The sequence below is a fragment of the Phyllobates terribilis genome, unplaced genomic scaffold (assembly GCF_046119375.1).
Source record: "Phyllobates terribilis strain yellow unplaced genomic scaffold, ASM4611937v1 Scaffold_2__4_contigs__length_985480577, whole genome shotgun sequence".
NCBI lineage: Eukaryota > Metazoa > Chordata > Amphibia > Anura > Dendrobatidae > Phyllobates > Phyllobates terribilis.
This window is the reverse complement of record NW_027362762.1, coordinates 647,585,633-647,609,603: the sequence shown is the minus strand read 5'-3', so window position 1 is coordinate 647,609,603 and position 23,971 is coordinate 647,585,633. Positions and strand designations below refer to the sequence as shown.

Genomic DNA, 23,971 nt, shown 5'->3' with positions numbered 1-23,971 from the left:
TTCCATTTTGATTTTTCTTTACATAAAGGATAGCTTCTATATTCCTTAACTGGATATCTTTCTACTTTGATGAAAGACTAGAAAGTAACATGAAGTATTATTCTGGTTTCTGATTACCAATTGTATATTTAAATCTTAGCTGTAGGCTGGGAGCGGTTATCCCGATTCCACCATAAACATTTGCACTCAGTTTGACTTAGAGGGGAAAAAGCCACTTCAAGATGCCTCTGGCAGCAGTTTATTTCCTATGCTCCGGGAACAAGTGACGGCACATGATAAAATCGTCTCACCAGGACAGGTTTTCAAAATATGTTACCACTGAATTACAGCAAGCAGTAATCTTGAAAACCACAAGAAACTGACACAGTGGTTGCACAGAACTCAAATGGCTGGTCCGAAACTAATATTGATCTTAATCCTAAATGTCTGTCTATTTATCGTAATAATTGAATTTCTTTACTTTAATTAAAAAGTCACTGCCATTCCCTTTCTAATCTATCTAACAGCTCTATTTATTTTTTTTTACCTACTTCCGTTTTAATGATATTTCATTTGAGAATGCTCAGTGCATGGTGGGATACGCAATTGGGACGTCATCAGGGGAAGAGGCTGCCTCATTACCACAACCTATGTCCATTTGTCCCCACCTTGAAACAAAGCGTCATCAGTCACATCTGTTTTAGGGGCTGGGCGAGTCCATGCTGTACTGAGCATGCATCAGTTATCGATTCTGACATATGTTCAGTACGAGCTTGCTTGTCACTGTGCAGTTTCATTTTAGTGACAGTGCGCTCTCTCTCCAGCTTTGATGACAAGCCTGCAAGAGCGCGTACTGTCAGTGCGCATTGTAAGGAGATAATCACCTTACAATGTGCACTGACAGTGCGCTGTCTTGCTGGCTCATCACTTCTCATCAGAGTCATCGAGGGAGTGCACTGTCACTTTGCATTGAAAAGTATATAGCATAGCAATAAGGGAACTCGTACTGAACATACGTTGGAATTGACAACCGATGCTTGCTCACTCAGTACAGCAGGGACTAGCCCAGCCACTAAAAACTAACGTCACCGATCACGCTTCATTTCAGGGTGGTTATAGAGGCTGCGGCAGTGACTGCAGCCTCTGCCACCCCAATGACGTCCCATTTGAGTATCCCAGCATGCACTGAGGATTCTCAAACAAAATGTCATCAAAACAGAAGTAGGTAAATAAAAAGTAAAGCAGTTAGATAGATTAGTGATGGAACATTAGGGACTTTTTAATAAAGTGTATTAGAAAAGAGATTAGATTATTACAGTAAATAGAGAGACTTTTAGGATTAAAATTAATATTAATTTCGGACCACTCCTTCAATTTGCTGAAAATGCATTATATTCTTAATCCATCAAATTAACCAGTCAGACTAGGTTCTCCATGTTTAGCCACATCTGAATTGAAATCCCAAGCAATAAATCCCATAATTTATCGCATTTTACCATATTCTTTGGTACAAGTCTTATGTAGACAAAAGTGTTGCACTGGACATTGTTTTTGGCTTTGATCTGTTTTTTTGTTTTTTTTCTAGATTCTGGAAAGGACTCTAGAACCAGACAGTTCTGACGAGGAACCCCCTCCTGTGTATTCTCCTCCTACCTATGATGTGCATTTGTCAGATAGACCTCATCCACAAACCCCACCTACTCCTCCACCTCGGTAAGTTATGTATATGCTCTTAGAACAAAAGTAACTTGATGTATGCATCCCTGCTGAGAGTTGGTGTTAGTGCTATGTTACTGCGTATTACCATTCAATCCTTAGCATGATATACTGCTGCGTCTTGCTCTCTACTTTGAGGTGGCCTGGCTTGATTGGGCCATTACAAAAGCTGAAGTTTACAAGAATTCACATGCTGTAGATTATGTCTCATTCTTCAGAAACAACAACTTTCCAACTTCCTTTCAAATCTGCAGTGCTTAAATGTATCCTAACTATGGTGTATTTTAAAGGGATTGTCCCTTGACTGACAGTATAGGTGTATACACTGGAATGTGCCGTAAATATCTAATAGATGTCACAAGCTCTGGAACCTATACCCACATTCAGAACCCCCTGATACCCTGTTCCTACCAGTGCCCAGACCACAGTGACCAAATAGATGGCTGCGCATGGGTTGCATCTATTAGACATTGATGACATATCATGTGGTTATGGAATTAATGTCTGTTGTGAAACTATGCCTGTGAAGCCTATATATAGCTTTGTGGCTTTTTTATTACTTTAAAGGGAATTTATCATTCGGCTTTTGCAATGTAATCTGAGAGCTGCATTATGTAGTGACAGAGACAAAGATTCCGGTGATGTATCACTTACTGGTCTGCATGCTGTAAGTTTTATAAAATCACTGTTTTCTCTGCTGCAGATCTAGCAGTTATCCGAAGGCATCACTCCAGCATTTTTTTCAGCCCCGGAGTGGTGCTTCTAACCTAAAGTCCCTTCCTGTAGCCTTATAGTTACCCGCCGCCATCTTCACCTTTTTCCAGCTCCGCTCCAATCCCACAGCACCATCTTGTGGCCGCAACTTTTGACTGTCCGGAAGTCAGGAGTAACGGTCACACGTGTTCACTGCAATTCTATAAGACCAGAACGAGGCTCTCATAGACTTACATTGAAAAGGAACCTCTAGCTTGCTCCCGCAAACACTGGAGCGATCCGACAGGTCACAAACTGCCAGAGACTGACTGGAAGCCAGCGATAGAAGGTGAAGACGGCGGCAGGTTAGTGTAATGCTCAGGTCAGGGACCTTGTATTAGAAGCACCATTGCGGTGCTGCAATAAAAAAAAATGCTGGAGTGGTGCTTGAATGCTGAGCTCTGCACAGCCCCGCCCCCACCACTGATTGGCAGCTTTCTGTGTACATTGGCTGAATGCTGCTAAGTGGTGGGGCGGGGTTACACAGAGCAGAAGGACTACACAGCACAAGATAACTAGTCCTCTAGTGCTAAAACTAGACGACTTCTCATAAAACACTGATTTATTGAAGCAACAACACACAGCCCAGTAATTGAGACATTGCTGGAATCAGGTTCTATGCCCAGCATCATGCTGCTCTCAGAATAAATAGCAAAACCTAGCTGACATATTCACTTTATAATGAGCTTATATAAAATGAAGGATTGTAGCGTTATGTTTCTTCACCTGACCAATCTTATATTTAGTGATCGGCACAAGTGCTCGTTACTCGAGTTTGCCTAGGGTGCTCTTGTATGCGTCGAGTATCGCGGGTGCTCGAGTGAGGTGTTCGAGTCTCCTTGTTTGTCAGGCAATCCCCGCATGTTTTGTGGCTGTCTAACAGCTCTGAAACACGCGGCTTCGGGGACGCGAACATCTCAGTCGAGCACCCGCGATACTCAGTGCATACCCGAACACCCTAGACAAACTTCAGTAACGAGTACTTGCCCTCATCACTACTGATATAATCTAATTTGTGACAAAAGCAAAGTTCAACTAAAAAACAGTTCAAATAGTTTAACATGATTAAAAAAGACCCACAAAATATAAAAGTGATCAAAAAATTGTGTGCGCCAAAATGGTACAAATAAAAAAAGTACAGTTTTTACTGCAAAAATATGCCCTCATACAGCTTTCATTTTGCCTTTGGCAGAAAAAAAAGTTATGGCTCCTAGAATATGATGATACAACCCATTTTTTTTAAACATTTGGTATCACCATAATAGTATTGACTAAATAAAGTAAGTATTGAATAAAGTTATCATTTGATTTTTACCGCATAGTTAATCCAAAAACTGTGGAGGGTTTCCTGTTTTTTTTTTGTTTTTGTTGTACTCCACAAAGCCTTTTTCGGTTGTCCTACTAGCACATTTATTGTAACTTAAACAAGCACTTGCATTACAGTTTTTATCCTCTTAATACACTGTGTGCAGAATTATTAGGCAAGTTGTATTTTAGAGGATTATTTTTATTATTGATCAACAACTATGTTCTCAATCAACCCAAAAGACTCATAAATATCCAAGCTTAATATTTTTGGAAGTTGGAGTGTTTTTTTTTTAGATTTGGCTATCTTAGGAGGATATCTGTTTGTGCAGGTAACTATTACTGTGCAGAATTATTAGGCAACTTAATAAAAACCAAATATAATCCCATCTCACTTGTTTATTTTCACCAGGTAAACCAATATCAGTGCACAAAATTTAGAAATAAACATTTCTGACATGCAAAAACAAAAAACAAAAAATTTAGTGATCAATATAGCCACCTTTCTTTATGATGACACTCAACAGCCTTCCATCCATAGATTCTGTCAGTTGCTTGATCTGTTTTAGATCAACATTGCGTGCAGCAGCCACCACAGCCTCCCAGACACTGTTCCGAGAGGTGTACTGTTTTCCCTCCCTGTAGATCTCATATTTTATGATGGACCACAGGTTCTCTATGGGGTTCAGATCAAGTGAACAAGGAGGCCATGTCATTATTTTTTCTTCTTTTAGACCTTTACTGGCCAGCCACGCTGTGAAGTAGTTGGATGCATGTGATGGAGCATTGTCCTGCATGAAAATCATCTTTTTCTTGAACGATACTGACTTCTTCCTGTACCACTGCTTGAAGAAGTTGTCTTCCAGAAACTGGCAGTAGGTCTGGGAGTTGAGCTTCACTCCATCCTGAACCTGAAAAGGTCCCAAAAGTTCATCTTTGATGATACCAGCCCATACCAGTACCCCACCTCCACCTTGCTGGCGTCTGAGTCGGAGTGGAGCTCTCTGCCCTTTACTGATCCATCCTCTGGCCCATCCATCTGGCCCATCAAGAGTCACCCTCATTTCATCAGTCCATAAAACCTTTGAAAAATCAGTTTTAAGATATTTCTTGGCCCATTCTTGACGTTTTATCTTATGTTTCTTGTTCAAAGGTGGTCGTTTTTTCAGCCTTCCTTACCTTGGCCATGTCCCCGAGTATCATACACCTTGTGCTTTTTGATACTCCAGTAACGTTGCAGCTCTGAAATATGGCAAAACTGGTGGCAAATGGCATCTTGGCAGCTTCACGCTTGATTTTCCTCAATTCATGGGCAGTTATTTTGCGCCTTTTTTGGCCAACACGCTTCTTGCGACCCTGTTGGCTATTTGCCATGAAATGCTTGATTGTTCGGTGATCACGCTTCAAAAGTTTGGAAATTTCAAGACGCTGCATCCCTCTGCAAGACATCTCACAATTTTGGACTTTTCAGAGCCCGTCAAATCTCTCTTCTACCCCATTTTGCCAAAGGAAAGGAAGTTGCCTAATAATTAAGCACACCTTATATAGGGTGTTGATGTCATTAGACAACACCCCTCCTCATTACAGAGATGCACATCACCAGATTTACTTAATTGGTAGTTGGCTCTCAAGCCTATGCAGCTTGGAGTAGGACAACATGTATAAAAAGTATCATGTGATCAAAATACGCATTTGCCTAATAATTCTGCACGCGGTGTATATTGCAATCATATTATATGGCACTGTGTACTTACAATTGCTCATTTGCCTTTTTTTACCCAGTTAATTCCTCTCTTTCCTCTGCTCTATGTAGAAACAGGAAGTCTCTTGTCGCTATATTAATCAGTCCCCTCTTCAACTCCTGACCCAGCCGCTCCGCTCCTATCCTTTTGTAGTGATTGATGACTCCCACAGAGAAAATTTACCTCCTCTTTCTACATAGAGCTTAGAAGAATTCAGACAGTCAGTTTTTAATTACGTGATGTCATAGATCTAATGGAAAAGAGAAGAATTAGCTGGTAGAGGGGTAAAATGAGCAATTGTAAGTACACAGTGCTATATAATATGATGATTGCAATATATTAAGAGGATAAACATTTTGATGGAAGTGCTTTTTTAAATGGTGCCATTAAAAGCTACAATTCATCTTACATAAGACACTCCTGTTTTGGTGGGAAAACTTAGAAACTTATGGCTTTTGGAAGAAAGGCGGAAAAATGGCTGGATCAATAAGGGGTTGATAAGGACAGCCCAAATTTTGATATTTATGATGCAAGGAATATACAGTACAGACCAAAAGTTTGGACACACCTTCTCGTTTAAAGATTTTTCTGTATTTTCATGACTATGAAAATTGTGCATTCACACTGAAGGCATCAAAATTATGAATTAACACATGTGGAATTATATACTTGACAAAAAAGTGTGAAACAACTGAAAATATGTCTTATATTCTAGGTCCTTCAAAGTAGCCACCTTTTGCTTTGATGACTGCTTTGCACACTCTTGGCATTCTCTTGATGAGCTTCAAGAGGTAGTCACCGGAAATGGTCTTCCAACAATCTTGAAGGAGTTCCCAGAGATGCTTAGCACTTGTTGGCCCTTTTGCCTTCACTCTGCGGTCCAGCTCACCCCAAACCATCTCGATTGGGTTCAGGTCTGGTGACTGTGGAGGCCAGGTCATCTGGCGTAGCACCCCATCACTCTCCTTCTTGGTCAAATAGCCCTTACACAGCCTGGAGGTGTGTTTGGGGTCATTGTCCTGTTGAAAAATAAATGATGGTCTAACTAAACACAAACCGGATGGAATAGCATGCCGCTGCAAGATGCTGTGGTAGCCATGCTGCTTCAGTATGCCTTCAATTTTGAATAAATCCCCAACAGTGTCACCAGCAAAGCACCCCCACACCATCACACCTCCTCCTCCATGCTTCACGGTGGGAACCAGGCATGTAGAGTCCATCCGTTCACCTTTTCTGCGTCTCACAAAGACACGGTGGTGGGAACCAAAGATCTCAAATTTGGACTCATCAGATCAAAGCACAGACTTCCACTGGTCTAATGTCCATTCCTTGTGTTCTTTAGCCCAAACAAGTCTCTTCTGCTTGTTGCCTTTCCTTAGCAGTGGTTTCCTAGCAGCTATTTTACCATGAAGGCCTGCTGCACAAAGTCTCCTCTTAACAGTTGTTGTAGAGATGTGTCTGCTGCTAGAACTCTGTGTGGCATTGACCTGGTCTCTAATCTGAGCTGCTGTTAACCTGCGATTTCTGAGGCTGGTGACTCGGATAAACTTATCCTCAGAAGCAGAGGTGACTCTTGGTCTTCCTTTCCTGGGGCGGTCCTCATGTGAGCCGGTTTTTTTGTAGCACTTGATGGTTTTTGCAACTGCACTTGCGGACACTTTCAAAGTTTTCCCAATTTTTCGCACTGACTGACCTTCATTTCTTAAAGTAATGATGGCCACTCGTTTTTCTTTACTTAGAATTTGTATTATGGCAAGAAAAAAGCAGCTAACAGTCTATTCAGTAGGACTATCAGCTGTGTATCCACCAGACTTCTGCACAACACAACTGATGGTCCCAACCCCATTTATAAGGCAAGAAATCCCACTTATTAAACCTGACAGGGCACACCTGTGAAGTGAAAACCATTTCCGGTGACTACCTCTTGAAGCTCATCAAGAGAATGCCAAGAGTGTGCAAAGCAGTCATCAAAGCAAAAGGTGGCTGCTTTGAAGAACCTAGAATATAAGACATATTTTCAGTTGTTTCACACTTTTTTGATAAGTATATAATTCCACATGTGTTAATTCATAGTTTTGATGCCTTCAGTGTGAATGTACAATTTTCATAGTCATGAAAATACAGAAAAATCTTTAAATGGGAAGGTGTGTCCAAACTTTTGGTCTGTACTGTATTTTTCCACAAAGAGCAGGCAGGCACCAATAATGAGAGTTTGATCAGACGGAACATCTGATAGTCCTTGATTGTCCATGCCAAGAGCAGTCCTCACATGTGGTGTAGGCGCTCAGAGATGTCTATCCTGTGAGTCACCTTACCATTCATTAGCAGGCTCCTCAGATGTTTCCTTATGCCACTGACTACTGTCTCACTATGGCCTGCATTATTTTGTGTTTTAGTCATCAAACTGCTCGTGAAACACTTTGAAAAGTTGCATTTCTTTGCAATATGTAACATTGTGCAAAAATATTGGAACTCTTTGTGTTTTCAGCCAACTGAGCCAAAATGGACCGAGCTGGGACGGGGTGTGGCGATGCCCCCTTGTCTAACTCTTGGCGTGCTGTGGTGTACCTTATGCCACAAATCTTCCTGTAGTTGTGAGATGCTTGTGAATCAGGTGCCTATGACTTCAGCATGCCCCCTCATCAGTACCAGTGTGAACAACGCCAGTGGTGATGAATCTGGGCCGTAGTGTCTGCTCCAAAATGTAGTAATACTAAACTTTATTGATTTATTTATTTTATAAAATGCTTTTTTTTCACACTATTAGATTAGAGGTAAGGTAGAATGAATCAAATGGATTTTCCATAAATAAGTTTTTCATTTTCTTTGACATGGGCTTGAAAATAACATCCTTGGCTGCATAAGCTTTTCGACATAAAAAGTGTATTTCCAGAAAAGCCCTTTAATGCGAACGTAACTGTCGATTTAAGGCAAATAATCTCACTACTGGTTTATTATAGTAGCTAAGTGATGTACCAATCTGAGAGCCAGAAAAATGTGCACATATGCACATAGCATGGAGCACAATAAATATAGCAGCAGATTGTTATGGCTGTGATTTCACCATCAGCTGTGTGTGCACTGATGCTGCCTCCTGCTGGAAAACTCCAGAACTGCTTCTATTTACTTTGTAATTAAATCTCTGCATTCCAATGAGCTGAAATCATGGAGCAGCGAACAGTGGCGACCTTGTGCTCATGCGGATTCTCTTTACTTCCACAGCAAAACTGCACACAGAGCTAACAAGACAAAAGACACATAGCAAGACATACACATTAGATAGCTGTCGGACAGACAATGCTTTGCTCGATTATTCAGCCGACTGCTGTCTCGGCTGACTCTCCCAAACACAGGAGTTCTTGCTCGGCCTCACGCTCTTGTGTTCGATATGAGAAAGCCGCCGGCGGACATATGGGAGAACAATCCGAGGGAACAATATGCAACCCTCTGCAAACAGTCGGCTGGCACCATTAGCAGCACCATCATACACATTATAGTGTCAGATGCTATTTCGGTTTGGGTTTGGCCACATTAGTCGAATGTCTTGGGGGGCCTTAGGAATAACATTTCACTCAGGATTAACTATATTGATGACCTATTTTAACCCCTTCACAACCAATAACCTATATTTACATTATTGGCCGTGTCCCTGCCTTTGATGCGGGCTCCAGCGCTGAGCCTGCATCTTTCCCTGCACTTGATGGCTGATAGAGGCACTTGATGGCTGATTCAAACAGCCATGGGTGGATCCAAGATCCACCTGCGGCTGTTAACCAGTTAATTGCCGCTGTCCATCACTGACAGCGGCACTTAACATGCGCCGGGCGGAAGCGCGTCACAAACTTTGACCTTTGGCACCCCTGTCACGTGATCACAATGGGACGTCATGACAGCCGGGGGTCTGCAGAAGACCCCTGTGCCTGTCATCACGTGTTTGGATCACACTTTGCCATTAAAGTCTGTGGGGATCTGGGTTAAAGGAAGAGCACACTTAACACATATTTTGCACTTCAGAGTTCCATCCTTTTAAGTGTCAATGGATAAAAAAAAATTAACCTTTCATCACCTTCAGTTTTTAAAAATGGATAGAAAACGATTGAGATAAAAGCAGTTCATTTTACACAGATTTAAAAATGAAAACTGATGTGTGATTGTAACCAGGGCTGTGGAGTCGGAGTTGGTATAAAATGGACCGACTCCTAAAATATATAATAAATTGGGTACAGTAGTTCAATGCAGTTTGTGGGGAATATTATTTTCATAAGAATTTGGGAAAGTTATGAAATGCCCTATAAATGTCTGTCCTATTCCTGATCTAAGGGTCTAGACCAGTGTTTCCCAAACCCCATCCTCACGGCCCCCCACAGGTCATGTTTTCAGTATTACACAGGTGATTGAAGTATCATCAAGGCATCAGGAATTCTCTCACCTGTGTAATACTAAGGAGATCCTGAAAACATGACCTGTGGGGGGCTGTGAGGATGGAGTTTGGGAAACACTGGTCTAGACTTTTAGCTGAGATGAATCTGTGCTACAGTAAATTTATCACTTAAGCATGAGCCATGTATGAGGGAGTCGTGGGGTCAGGGAAATTGAGGAGTCGGAGGTTTGGCTTACCGACTCCACAGCCCTGGTTATAGCCTTAGAATGGCTAGAAAGCAGAAATAACATGGGTATAGCTATACTTTTAGCAGTAGTGACATAAAAAAAGTGTTAGTTTTGGAAGTAATGGCATGGTAGTGATCTGGGAATAGTACTTTCTGTAGTGACATGCGAATAGTAGTATTAATATTAGCAGTACTGACATGGTAAAAGTAGTATTATCAGCTATAACCACATTGAAATGTTAGTACTATTAGGGCTAGTGACATGGGAATAGTAGTAGCAATATTAGTAGTAGTGAAAGGCTGAACTTGATGGACCTGAGTCTTTTTTTAACCCATGTTACAAAGACATGGAAATAGTAGTAGTATTAGAGGTAATGACATAGGATTAGTAAAAGTAGTATTATTAGCAGTAACGACATTGAAATATTAGTAATATTGGGTATAGTGTCATGGGAATAGTAGTATTAGTACCATAGTAGTATTAGAGGTAATGACATGGGAATAGTAATAGTAGCGTTTAACAGCTTATTTACATATAAGAAGAACATGGATTTCTCTGGAATAAGACATCGGATCGCAGATATCAAGGGATCATGTTATTCAGCTTCCTATGGCCCACTTGGCCATATAGTCGGCTTGCAGGGGTTGATCCTACTGATAGATTCCCTTTGACAGGCTCAGCTGTAAGGGTAGGGAGCCAGCAGCAATCTGGACCAATAAGGGAACGGTAGGCGTGTCTCAGACTATAGCAAACTAAACTGTACTTACAGGTCACAGCTCTACCTGCATGGAAATGAGATAAAAGCAGTCTATGGGCAAGAACTGAAGAAAATAAGTATCAGGTAGTCATCCCTTGTAGGTCCTGTGGTACATATTTAGTTTTTGTCGGTACAGAATGTATGCATTATGCAATATGTGTCTGATAGGTGCCACTGCCCCCTCTTTGAGCTAGACCTATCTTGAAAAGTGGCATGTTTTTATCTGTTTGTTTTTTTCCCCATTTTTTGGAGGTTAATATTATCATTATTAGTAATAGCTCTATGATGACTAGGATAAATAATGTGATATTTTAATAGTTCAGATCCTTACAGATCTGGTACTTCTCATACAGCATTGATCTTCTGTGCTGTGAATGCTTGATCTCTTGTAGAATACACTTTAATAGTTCTGTATTGTTGTTTGCTGTGCTTAAAATGGCAGATCTTGGGTGTATGGGGGATAAACTACCGAACGTGGCAGTGACCAATACATAATGTACAGAGCTGCGGTATATTGCTCAGATCCAGCTGCTGCCTCAGCAGGTATCAGCTGATGGGTGGGGTGACAGGTGTTGGATTCTCACTGATCTGATATTGATGGCCGAACATCAGTATGTTTGTGCTGTACAACCCCTTTAACTTGCATCCAAAGTAATGCAAAGAGAACAGTATGAAAGAAAGGAAGGAGCTCGTGATCCAAAGCATACAACATCATGTGTCATAAATGGTGGAGACTGTGTTATGGCACATTTTCTGCTAATGGAACGGTTACTGGTATTTGCTTTTAATATACATACATACTGTGGGTGAAATAAGTTTTGTACCAAGTAAATATATTTCTAAAGGTGCTATTGACATTAAATTCTCACCAGCTGTCAGTAACAACCCGTGCAATCCACACAGGCAAAGAAATCAAACCATAGATGTCCATAAATTAAGTTATGTGTGATAATGAGAAATGACACAGGGAAAAACTATTGAACACATGAAGAAACAGAGGTGCAAAAAGCCATGAAAAGTCATGACACCAGCTGAAATCTATCATTAATTAGAAAGCAATCCTGCTACTTAGTGAAAAATAATATCAACTGGTTCAACTGATGGCCTATAAAAGGTGTCTCATTACCAAGGTGCCACACAAGAAACATCTCCTGATGGGTAAAACTAGTGAGTTGTCTCAAAACCTTCGCAACATTATTGTTACAAAACATACTGATGGCCTGGATTACAGAAGAATTTGTAAACTACTGAAGGTTCAATTGAGCACTGTTGGGGCCATAATCGGGAAGTGGAAAGAACATAAATTCACCATAAACCAGCCATGATTATGTGTTCCATGCAAGATTTCAGTCAGAGGAGTGAAAAGAGTCATCAGAAGAGTTGTCCAAGAGCCAAGAACCACCTGTGGAGAGCTACAGACAGACCTGGAATCAGCAGGTACAATTGTTTCAAAGAAAACCATAAGTAATGCACTCAACCTCCATGGCCTGTAATGCACACTCACCACCCAAGACTCCATTGCTGATCAAAAAGCATGTTCAAGTGGGTTTTAAAGTTTGCTCAACAACATTTAGACAAGCCTGTAAAATAGTGGAAGAATATAATCTGGTCAGATGAGACCAAAATTTAAATGTTTGGATGCCATAATACACACCATGTTTGGAGGCCAAAAGGCTCTGCATATCACCCCAAAAACACCATAGCAACAGTGGAGTTTGGAGGTGGAAATATCATGGTGTGGGGCCGTTTTTCAGCATAAGGCACTGGCAAACTTCATATAATTGAAGGAAGGATGAATGGACCGAGACATTCTTGAAAAAATACTCTGCTGCCATCTACCAGGATGATGAAGATGTAATGAGGGTGAACATTTCAGCAAGACAATGATCCCAAACACACAGTAATGAAAACGCTCAATTGGTTTCAGAGAAAGAAAATAAAGCTGCTAGAAAGGCCCAGCCAGTCACCTGACCTGAATCCAATAGAACATTTATGGAAAGAACTAAAGCTCAGAGTTCATAGAAGGTGACCACAGAACCTTCAGGATTTGAAGAGTGTTTGTGTGGAAGAATGGGCCAAAATCACATCTGAGCAATGTATGCGACTAGTTTCTCCATACAGGAGGCGTGTTGAAGCTGTCATCACCAACAAAGGCTTTTGTAAGAAGTATTAATTACATTTCAGTAAGTGTGATCAATACTTTTTCCCTGTGTTATTTCTCATTACTACACACAACTTAATTTATGGAATCTATAGTTTGATTTCTTTGCCTGTGTAGATTGGATGGGTTATTACCGACATCTGGTGAGAATTTAATGTCAATAGCACCTTTAGAAATATATTTACTTAGGAAGTTGGTGACATGTTCAATACTTATATCAACTTGTGTGTGCATATATTTCTGTATATTGATGAACTACTGTCTCCTGCCTCTTTCACATGTTCTGCAATATACCGGTGAAATATGTTGCACAGGGGAGACACAGAAACAGTCATCCCTACCATAGATCTCTACATCGGGAATAGCTCTTGAAGTCCGTCTTTACTTGATATATACAGTACAGACCAAAAGTTTGGACACACCTTCTCATTTAAAGATTTTTCTGTTTTTTCATGACTATGAAAATTGTACATTCACACTGAAGGCATCAAAACTATGAATTAACACATGTGGAATTATACACTTAACAAAACAGTGTGAAACAACTGAAAATATGTCTTATATTCTAGGTTCTTCAAAGTAGCCACCTTTTGCTTTGATGACTGCTTTGCACACTCTTGGCATTCTCTTGATGAGCTTCAAGAGGTAGTCACCGGAAATGGTCTTCCAACAATCTTGAAGGAGTTCCCAGAGATGCTTAGCACTTGTTGGCCCTTTTGCCTTCACTCTGCGGTCCAGCTCACCCCAAACCATCTCGATTGGGTTCAGGTCTGGTGACTGTGGAGGCCAGGTCATCTGGCATAGCACCCCATCACTCTCCTTCTTGGTCAAATAGCCCTTACACAGCCTGGAGGTGTGTTTGGGGTCATTGTCTTGTTGAAAAATAAATGATGGTCCAACTAAACGCAAACCGGATGGAATAGCATGCCGCTGCAAGATGCTGTGGTAGCCATGCTGGTTCAGTATGCCTTCAATTTTGAATAAATCCCCAACAGTGTCACCAGCAAAGCACCATCACACCTCCTCCTCCATGCTTCACGGTGGGAACCAGGCATGTAGAGTCCATCCGTTTACCTTTTCTGCGTCGCACAAAGACACGGTGGTTGGAACCAAAGATCTCAAATTTGGATTCATCAGACCAAAGCACAGATTTCCACTGGTCTAATGTCCATTCCTTGTGTTCTTTAGCCCAAAGAAGTCTCTTCTACTTATTGCCTGTCCTTAGCAGTGGTTTCCTAGCAGCTATTTTACCATGAAGACCTGCTGCACAAAGTCTCCTCTTAACAGTTGTTGAAGAGATGTGTCTGCTGCTAGAACTCTGTGTGGCATTGACCTAGTCTCTAATCTGAGTTGCTGTTAACCTGCGATTTCTGAGGCTGGTGACTCGGATAAACTTATTCTCAGAAGCAGAGGTGACTCTTGGTCTTCCTTTCCTGGGGCGGTCCTCATGTGAGCCAGTTTCTTTGTAGCGCTTGATGGTTTTTGCAACTGCACTTGGGGACACTTTCAAAGTTTTCCCAATTTTTCGGACTGACTGACCTTCATTTCTTAAAGTAATGATGGCCACTTGTATTTCTTTACTTGGCTGCTTTTTTCTTGCCATAATACAATTTCTAACAGTCTATTCAGTAGGACTATCAGCTGTGTATCCACCTGACTTCTGCACAACACAACTGATGGTACCAACCCCATTTATAAGGCAAGAAATCCCACTTATTAAACCTGACAGGGCACACCTGTGAAGTGAAAACCATTTCCGGTGACTACCTCTTGAAGCTCATCAAGAGAATGCCAAGAGTGTGCAAAGCAGTCATCAAAGCAAAAGGTGGCTACTTTGAAGAACCTAGAATATAAGACATATTTTCAGTTGTTTCACACTTTTTTGTTAAGTATATAATTCCACATGTGTTAATTCATAGTTTTGATGCCTTCAGTGTGAATGTACAATTTTCATAGTCATGAAAATACAGAAAAATCTTTAAATGAGAAGGTGTGTCCAAACTTTTGGTCTGTACTGTAATTTGTTATCGAACTCTTCCTTTAGTAACCCTTACAATCTTAGTTTTTAGTTCTGTATGGCGTGGCTTTCATTCTGCATTCTTCTCATACTTACTTAGTAGCTCATGGTTGGAATGCACTAAAGATTGTGTGTTACAGAGCTGCAGCGTTCACCACCTGAATACCTGCACCCTTAATATACTCCAGTTGGTCTCCTACAGAGGATATCAAGTGGTTGTTAAGAAATAAGAATTAACATTATTGAATTCACTAAAGGGGAGCCATATGGGTTACTGATTGTGCTTTGTGCATACAGGTTTTGTAGTGAAGTTAGGCTTTACAGTTTGGTAATATTTATTTCTAACTATTGCAGGGGAATATTAAATTCTCTTATGTCCTACACTCTCCATTGAGATGCTGTACAAATATAAGGTATGCCTTGGGTGCCCGTGTAAATTAGCCTGTTAATAGTTATGGTAGGATCGATTTGCTGTACACTGTTTTGATAAAATATTAAAGAAAGAAATCCAAAAGGATGAGCAACATTCTTCTGAGAAATGGACATGTTAGAAGAATGAAAAAAGCATATACAGAATGGGAGGAATAGAGCTAAGCAACAGTACATGTGAAAAAGACTTAGGTATACTAATAGATCATAGACTGAACATGAGTCAACAGTGTGATGCAGCAGCAAAAAAGGCAAATACAATTCTGGGATGTATTAACAGAAGCATACAGTCTAGATCATGTGAAGTCATTATCGGTCTTTACTCCTCTTTGGTCAGACCTCATCTGGAATACTGTGTACAGTTTTGGGCACCACATTTTAAAAAAGACATCGACAAACTGGAGCAAGTTCAGAGAAGAGCGACCAGAATGGTGACTGGTCTGCAAACCATGTCCTATGAGGAACGGTTGCAGGATTTGGGAATGTTTAGCTTGCAAAAAAGAAGACTGAGAGGAGACTTAATAGCTGTCTACAAATATGTCAAGGGCTGTCACATTGTAGAAGGATCATCTTTATTCTCATTTGCACAAGGAAAGACTAGAAGCAATGGGATGAAACTAAATGGGAGGAGACACAGATTAGATATTAGAAAAAACTTTTTGACAGTTAGGGTGATTAATGAGTGGAACAGGCTGCCACGAGAGGTGGTGAGTTCCCCTTCAATGGACGTCTTCAAACAGAGGCTGGACAGACATCTGTCTGAGATGATCTAGTGAATCCTGCTTTGAGCAGGGGGTTGGACCAGATGACCCAGGAGGTCCCTTCCAACTCTACCATTCTATGATTCTATGATTCTATAAGATGAGATCTGTAAGCGGTATGATCTCAGGGATGCTTCAGTTCTCCGAAGTGCTGCTGCTGTTTAGGTATTTGTTCGGAGTAGAATAAAGTGCTCTTTTATTCACCCAATATTGTGGCATTTCAACTCCATCTGCAGTTTCTTGTAAAGCTCTCCGGTTGGATATGAAATATTTCAACATTAGGTGAATGAAAGCGAGAGATCTTTATTGTACAAGAAGCCATGGTATACTTCATGTGGCCTCTATTGGCACTGAATAGAGATTTCTATCATAGGAAGTCTCTAGGCCAGTGATACTCACACAGTGGCTATATGTGGCTACTATGCGAGAATATAATTGGTTGCTATCTGTGAATTTAAATTTTTTTTTCGAAATTAATTTCTCATTATTTTAAATTAGGACTGACGTCTTGCCAGCCAATGGCTCTCAGGTACCAAAACTGTGCAGGAACTGGAACCCCCCTCTATTAGGAAGTCTGCCTGATGATTTTCTTCGCATATTACCCCAGCAGATGGACAGTGTACAGGTGAGACAAGTAAATAATGTCATTGAAAAGGATTTTACAGGATTAAAAATCATGGCCACTTTCTTCCTGCCATGCCTGTCCATGTCTCAACCACATTTACTTGTGTTACAGTGAGTTTTCTCATGTTGTTTCTTCAGGAGCACACCATTCCTCAGCCTCCCACCTTCCTGTTTTCCAGGGGCAGTGCACTCCTGAAGATTGACAGTTCAGACCAGCAGTTTAGTCGTGCCACTGGTCTCAGCTGAACACTCTCCCACACTGCTAGTAGAAGCAGCTTTCCTTCTGCAGCATGGGATAGGTGCAGGGGGACTGAAGCTGGTCAGATACAAGGCTCTAAAACAGGGATCTCAAACTAAAATGGGGTCCATGGCCACTTAGAAAAATTCTGTTAGGGTGTGGATCACATTCTTAAATTTTGGCTGAGATGACACGGCAATCATGACCTCATACAAGTAAATGGTGTTGCATTGCGATGCCTAGTGTATTGCAACCCCACAACCACATATATACAGCATTTTGGCCCCATAGGTCCTCTCTACAGTATGATGGCCCACAGCCTCATATATGCAGTATGATGGCCACATAGCCCCCATATACAGTATCATGGCCCCATAGCTCCCCTACATACAGTATGATGGCCCACAGCTCCCCTACATACAGAATGATGTCGCCTACAGCCCCCAATGTACAGTATGATGGCCACATAGCCCCCCTATACACAGTATAATGGCCCCAGAGCTCCTCTTTATACATTATGATGGCCACATAGCCCCTTTATACACAGTATAATAGCCACACAACTCCTCTATATATTGTATGATGTACCCACAGCTGGCTATATAAAGTACAATGCCCCCAACAGCTCCGTAAATACAGTATCAAGCACCCACAGCTCCCCTACATACAGTATGATGGTCCCCCCATTGTACAGTATGGTGGCCACATAGCCCCCCTATATACAGCATAATGACCCAATGCTCCTTTACACACAGTATGATGCCTATATAGCCCTTTTATACAGACTATAATAGCCAAACTGTAACCATAGCCACCTATATACAGTACGATGCCCCAATAGCTCCCTATATACAGTATAAAGCACCCACAACTCTCCTACATACAGTAGGATGACCCCAAAGGTCCGTTGTATACAATATGATGGCCCCACAGCTCCCCTACATACATAATTATAGACCCACAGCCCCCTCACATACAGAATGATGACCCCACAGTATGATAGCCACCACATTCGCCTTAGATATAGATGTGTGAATGTAGCTTTAAAGCGACTTTCAGGTCCAGCCTATTACCCTTTCTGAGTGCAGCATATTAAAGAGGGGAAGCTGCTGCTTCAGTATTTTCACGATAAAAGCTGTTTTAAACTACATCCAGGATTCCTAGGTAAAGCCTAAGGTCCCATATCTATATATACCATTGGATCAATGTAATTGAACAGGGTAATTGGAGAGAATAGCTTCTAAAAAACACGCACACCTTCCAGTAAATGTGGTGCATTTGAATTTCTACTTTTCACTATAACACCTGCTAGTACACTTTGGCTACTTATTTGAGCCTTTTTTACCTTTCTGTTTGCTCAATAAGGTTAAAAAGTATGTTTACAGCTGGGCCAGGTATTTTTTTAGGCCTGTTTGATTATTTTGGGTTTGGGAAGGCAAATGTTGTAAAAGTTTTGTTACATCTCTTAGCATCCTTAGGCTATGTTCACACGATGCATTTTTGCTGCGTTTTTTCTGCAGACAAAACCTGCTCTCTTGTCAGTAAAGACCTGCTTTCAAAAAGCAGGTTTTGCTGTGGCTTTTGCTGCGTTTTTAAGGATCTCAAAGTTCAGCTTTGCTTCCATCACAGAAGCAGGAACACAGGTCACCTATGCAAGCTACTGTATATGTGAAGCCATAAAACCATTTTTGGAAAAAGGGCAATTTGATCAAATTATTTAGTGGAAGAAGATTTTTATGTCTGGAAAAATAGTGACTATTCTGAACAAAAAAGTTAATGAGTTCATGAAAAAATACACAATTACAAATGTAACAGCAGGAGGAGGTGAATTAGTAGGGAATAGTTTACCGAAGACATTGACAGAGAATTGAGTTTGTAGGCCACTGTTTACTTTGGTCGGCCACAGACAGCATTGTTCAATTTCACACCTTGGTCAGCCAATATTTACGTCGTACACATCAGGAATTTAATTAAACTGTGCTAATCCTAATTAAATGGCACTAATCCTAAACTGACATTCTCAGGTGATGAGCCCAAGACATTATGGTTTAAACTTAGGAAAATCACAAAAATAAATGTGTTTCACATACTGCTGTATCTGCTTTTTTCCACTAACCCATTGCTTTGTATGGGTGAAAAAACGCTGCAAAAACACTACAAAAATGCTGAAAGAAGTGACATGCTACAGTTTTCCAAATCATTCACGAAAAAAACCTATGTGTGTGCATGAGATTTCTGAAATCTCATAGACTTTGCTGGTTCTGTAAAACACCGCTTAAAATTTGCATAAAAAAATGCAGCAAAAATGCATCGCGTGAACATAGCCTTACCGGGAGCATTTTAACCTGTGCAGTTTCCACTGAACTTGGAGAGTAAACTTAATTAAAAGAATAGGCAAGTGATCCTTTCTCCCCCTGTGGTTGACAGTATGTAGAACTCTTTCTGGACGGGGTAAGCGGGACTCACAGCCATTCTCTCCATTGTTTTAGCAATTTTTCACATGGGTAATGCTGAATCAATTAGTGAAAACGATTCAGTCCCAAACTCTGGCTCTCCCCTTCTATCCTATATGACCCTTTGATAGGGCAGAATATGCTTTGTGGTTGGGTAGGTGCACATAACTGTTTCTTTCCATCTGAGAAAAACCGTCCGATTATTCTGATCTGACTCTGACCAAAGTGGCATCAATTTTTCTCAGAGGTTGAGTTAACCGCACTCTCAATGTTTTTCTCGGATTTTTCGCAGCCTTTTTTTTAATGCAAATTAAAAGCTTCTTCTAATACGAGCAAAAGCTAAGATTTCAGAAATTTCATGCACACGTTTGTTTTTTCTGAATGAATGTAAGAACTGCAGCGTTATTAAAATCTGCAGCATGTCAATTCTTTCAGCATTTTGCAGCATTTTTTCACCCATAGATAGTAATGAGAATGTGAGGAAACACTGCAAAAAACGCAACGGCGTTGTCACTGCACTTTTGAAGCGTTTTTGGTGAGGAAAACTAACTTTATTAAACATGTACTGTAGACAAAGCACACATGTAATCTGCACCGAAAATTGCTGCAAAAAACCCTAGAAAACACCGAATAACGGGCATTTTACTGCCAAGAGTGCAGGTTTTGGCTGCAGAAAAATGCAGCTAAAACGCTGCGTATGAACTTAGACTTATTGTAGTTTTACCTTGGACATTTAAGCACTTCTCCCAATGTCTCTATGATCAAGGCCAGAATACAGAAGTGTGTTCATGGGGGAAAAAAAACAATACAGCAACTGCAGACTTTTTGCTCTTTGTCTAACTTTGTTAAAGACGTCCCTAACCGGCGCAAATGAAATAACAGTAAATTAACAAAAACTCACCTTTTTAGCCCCCACCGCTTCAGTGGTCTTCGGTGCTATATGTATACTCATCCTACAGTGATAGTCTGCTATTTATGCACATGACCACTGCAGACAGTCACTGGCCCCAGTGGTCTTGTGCTGTATATGCAGGCGTCACTGGTGAGGATAGTGATTGTCTGCAGTGGGCATGCGAACTTAACGGCTTGCTGGGCTTTGTGCAGCGCCTCCGTAAATTTATGGTAGACGGTTGGGCAGGGTTAGGATCCAGGATTTGCTAGTCTCTGCTTCGGACCAGCAACATCATCGGGACCTGATTTGCTCAAGGGACAAAGTAAATAAGTAAAAAAGAAATGTAGAAATATTAAAATAAACACAAAAAAAAGGAATAAAAAATCACAAAAAATATTACAATAATGAATACTCATTTTTATGTAAAAAGAAAAATAAGCAAAGTACACACATTTCGAAAGACCTGATCTATAAAACCATCACACTTTTTAAGCCCTACAGTGAACACCGTAAAAAAAAATAAATAAAAAGGGCAAAACTAGATTTTTCATCATTCCACCAAACAAAAAGTGGAATAAAACATGATCAAAAAGTCATATGTGAATAGTAATGGTTTCCTTGAAATCGACATCTTGATCTACAAACAACAAGGCCTGGCTCAGTGTCGTCAGTGGAAAAATAAAAAAGCTATAGTTGTCAGACTATGGAGATGTAAAAACAAATAATATTTTCTAGAAATATGTTTTTATTGTTTAAAAGCAGCAAAACCTAACAAAACCATATAAATGTGGTATCTCCGTAATCGTACTGACCTGAACAATAAAGCTACCTTATCATTTATATCACATGGTGAATGGCATAAAAAAGTAGTAACAAACAATACAATTCCCAAATTGCTGTTTTTTTTCCACTTTTTCTGTCTCCCAAAAATATGTATTTATATACCGTATTTTTCGGACTATAAGACGCACCGGACCATAAGACGCACCCCAAATTTTGGGGTGGAATATAGAAAAAATATATATTTTAATAAGATGGGGTCCGTCGTATAGTCTTAATAGGTACAGTATCTTACCTGGGGGTCTGTGGAGCGAGGGTCACAGGAGGCAGGGTCCTTCAGGAATCCGGTGCTCCAGCAGCGGGGAGTTGCGGTGGAGCAGGATTGCAGGGCCCTCCGTTCCCTCCCTCAGGAGCCTGGCAGGTGCAGCAGAAGAGATGGCTGGTGCCTGATGCCAGGCTGGGCGGCCGGGGCCGGCTGAGGCCCGGTGCATGGCTGGAGGCCGGACCCTGGGCCTGGCTGAGGGCCAGGGCCAGTGTTCGGCGATAGGGGCCTGCCTACTTGCCGTCAAGGCCTGCCTGGAGACCGGGACCGGTGGTGGTGGTGGTGGCGGCGGCAACAGCAAAGGAGGAGGAGGTGAGGTGCTGCTGGTGACTGGCTGGGGGCCCTTGGTGTCTGGCTAGGGGCCACGGGTGTCTGGCTGGGGGCCACGGGTGTCTGGCCGGGGGTCCTTGGTGTCTGGCTGGGGTTAGACTGGATGTGGGCAGTGTCTGACTGTGGGCCGGGCGGTGAGCGGAGGAGGAGGTGAGATGCTGCGGGTGTCTGGCTGGGGGCCGGGGTTGAACTGAATGCGGGCAGTGTCTGACTGCGGGCCGGGGCCGTGAGCTGATTAGGTTTCCAGTGTGCGCGGCTATCTTCCTGAAGCTGTGGTCTACAGGAAAATGGCCGCCAGAGCTACAAGTCAGCGCATGCGCCGGCTCGGGCGGCCATTTTCCTGTGGATCGAAGTCGATCGCAGCATTGCGGTGGCAAGGGGGAGGTGATCGGTATACTCACCTCTCCTGCCGTCGTCCAGCGAAGTCTGCGGCGGCTTCCGGATGTTGCCATGACGACCCGATATCGTCATGACAACCCAATGTCGTCATGACAACATCCGGGTCACCAGGAGGCAGGACTTTCCTTTGGTCATGCGTAGTGCGCGACCAAAGTAAAGTCTCCCCTGTGTGCAGCGCTGACAGGCTGCATGACAAAGAGAGCTGCTGCTCTCTATGCCATGCAGCCGATCAGGCTGCAAAAAGTGAAAGTCCCATAGTGGGACAATGTGTAAAAGTAAAAAAAAAAAAAAAGTAGAAAAGTAAAAAATAAAAAAAAAATTGTAAAAATCGAAAAAAAACAAAACAAAATAAAAAAAAACTAAGCAAAAAACAATGCTTTATCATCATACCGCCAAACAAAAAATGGAATAACACGCAATCAAAAAGACGAATGTAAATAATGGTACCGCTAAAAACATCATCTTGTCCCGCAAAAAACAAGCCACCACACAGCTCCATTGTCCGAAAAAAAAAAAGTTATAGCTCTCAGAATAAAGCGATACAAAAAAATTATTTTTCTCTAGAAAATCTTTATTGTGTAAAAGCGGCAAAACATAAAAAAAACTATATAAATGCGGTACCGCTGTAAATGCACTGACCCAAAGAATAACGCTGCATTATCAATTTTACCACACGCGGAACGGCATAAAAAAAACACAAAAAAAAACTATTCCTGAATTGTTGGTTTTTGTTTATTCTGCCTCCCAAAAATCAGAATAGAAAGCGATCAAAAAATGTCACATGCCTGAAAATGGTACCAATAAAAACGTCAGCTTGTCCCTCAAAAAACAAATCATCACATGACTCTGTCGGCCAAAATATGGAAAAATTATAGCTCTCAAAATATGGTGACGCAAACACTAGTCTTTGCAAAAAAAGCGTCTTTTAGTGTGTGACAGCTGTCAGTCATAAAAACCCGATATGAATATGGTATTGCTGTAATCACACCGACCCGAAGAATAAAGTAATCTCATCACTTATACCGCACGAGGAACGGCGTAAAAAAATAAACTCTAGGGTTACGGTTGGGGCTAGGGTTGGGTTTTTTTCAAAAGTAAAGAAAAAAAAAATGATGACAATATGGCGACCAGTGTTGAGCGCAAGTGCTCGCTACTTGAGTTTGCATCGGGTGCTCGGGTATGATCTGAGTATCGCGGGTGCTCGAGTGACATGCTCGAGTCTCATGCTTCGCCTCCAAAAAAAAACATTGCTGGGATCGCCTACCATGCACGAGCGATCCCCGCATGTTTTTTTTGGGTGTCTAACAACCGTGAAACATGCGGGGCGGGGACTCGAGCATGTCATTCGAGCACCCGCGATACTTGGTGCATACCCGAGTACCCGATGCAAACTCAAGTAGCGAGCACTTGTGCTCAAGACTAATGACAACTTATGCAATATGTTGACCTAATGTTATCAAATTCTGTCGTACCTTTGGGTTCAAAATGTTCACTATACCCCTTGATAAAATTCTTGAGGGGTCTAGTTTCCAAAATGGGGTCACTTGTGGGGGGTTGCCACTATTTCGGCACATCAGGGGCTCCCGAAATGCTACATGGCGTCCGCTCTTGATTCCAGGCAATTTTGCGTTCAAAAAGTCACACAGTGCTCCTTCCCTTCTGAATCCTGACGTGCGCTCAAACAGTGTATTTTCCCCACATATGG

General features: G+C 41.5%; 1 protein-coding gene across 4 annotated transcripts in view; it reads left to right on the top strand.

Annotated features, from left to right (window-relative positions):
* The window catches only part of CUEDC1 (CUE domain containing 1), a 169,553-nt gene that overhangs the window by 66,824 nt on the left and 78,758 nt on the right, over positions 1-23,971 (top strand). For all 4 annotated transcript variants that reach the window (XM_073666679.1, XM_073666676.1, XM_073666677.1 and 1 more), the window contains 2 exons: positions 1,565-1,692; positions 16,727-16,853. In XM_073666679.1, the coding sequence (XP_073522780.1) occupies positions 1,565-1,692; positions 16,727-16,853 (255 nt within the window). The remainder of the gene's footprint in view (positions 1-1,564; positions 1,693-16,726; positions 16,854-23,971) is intronic.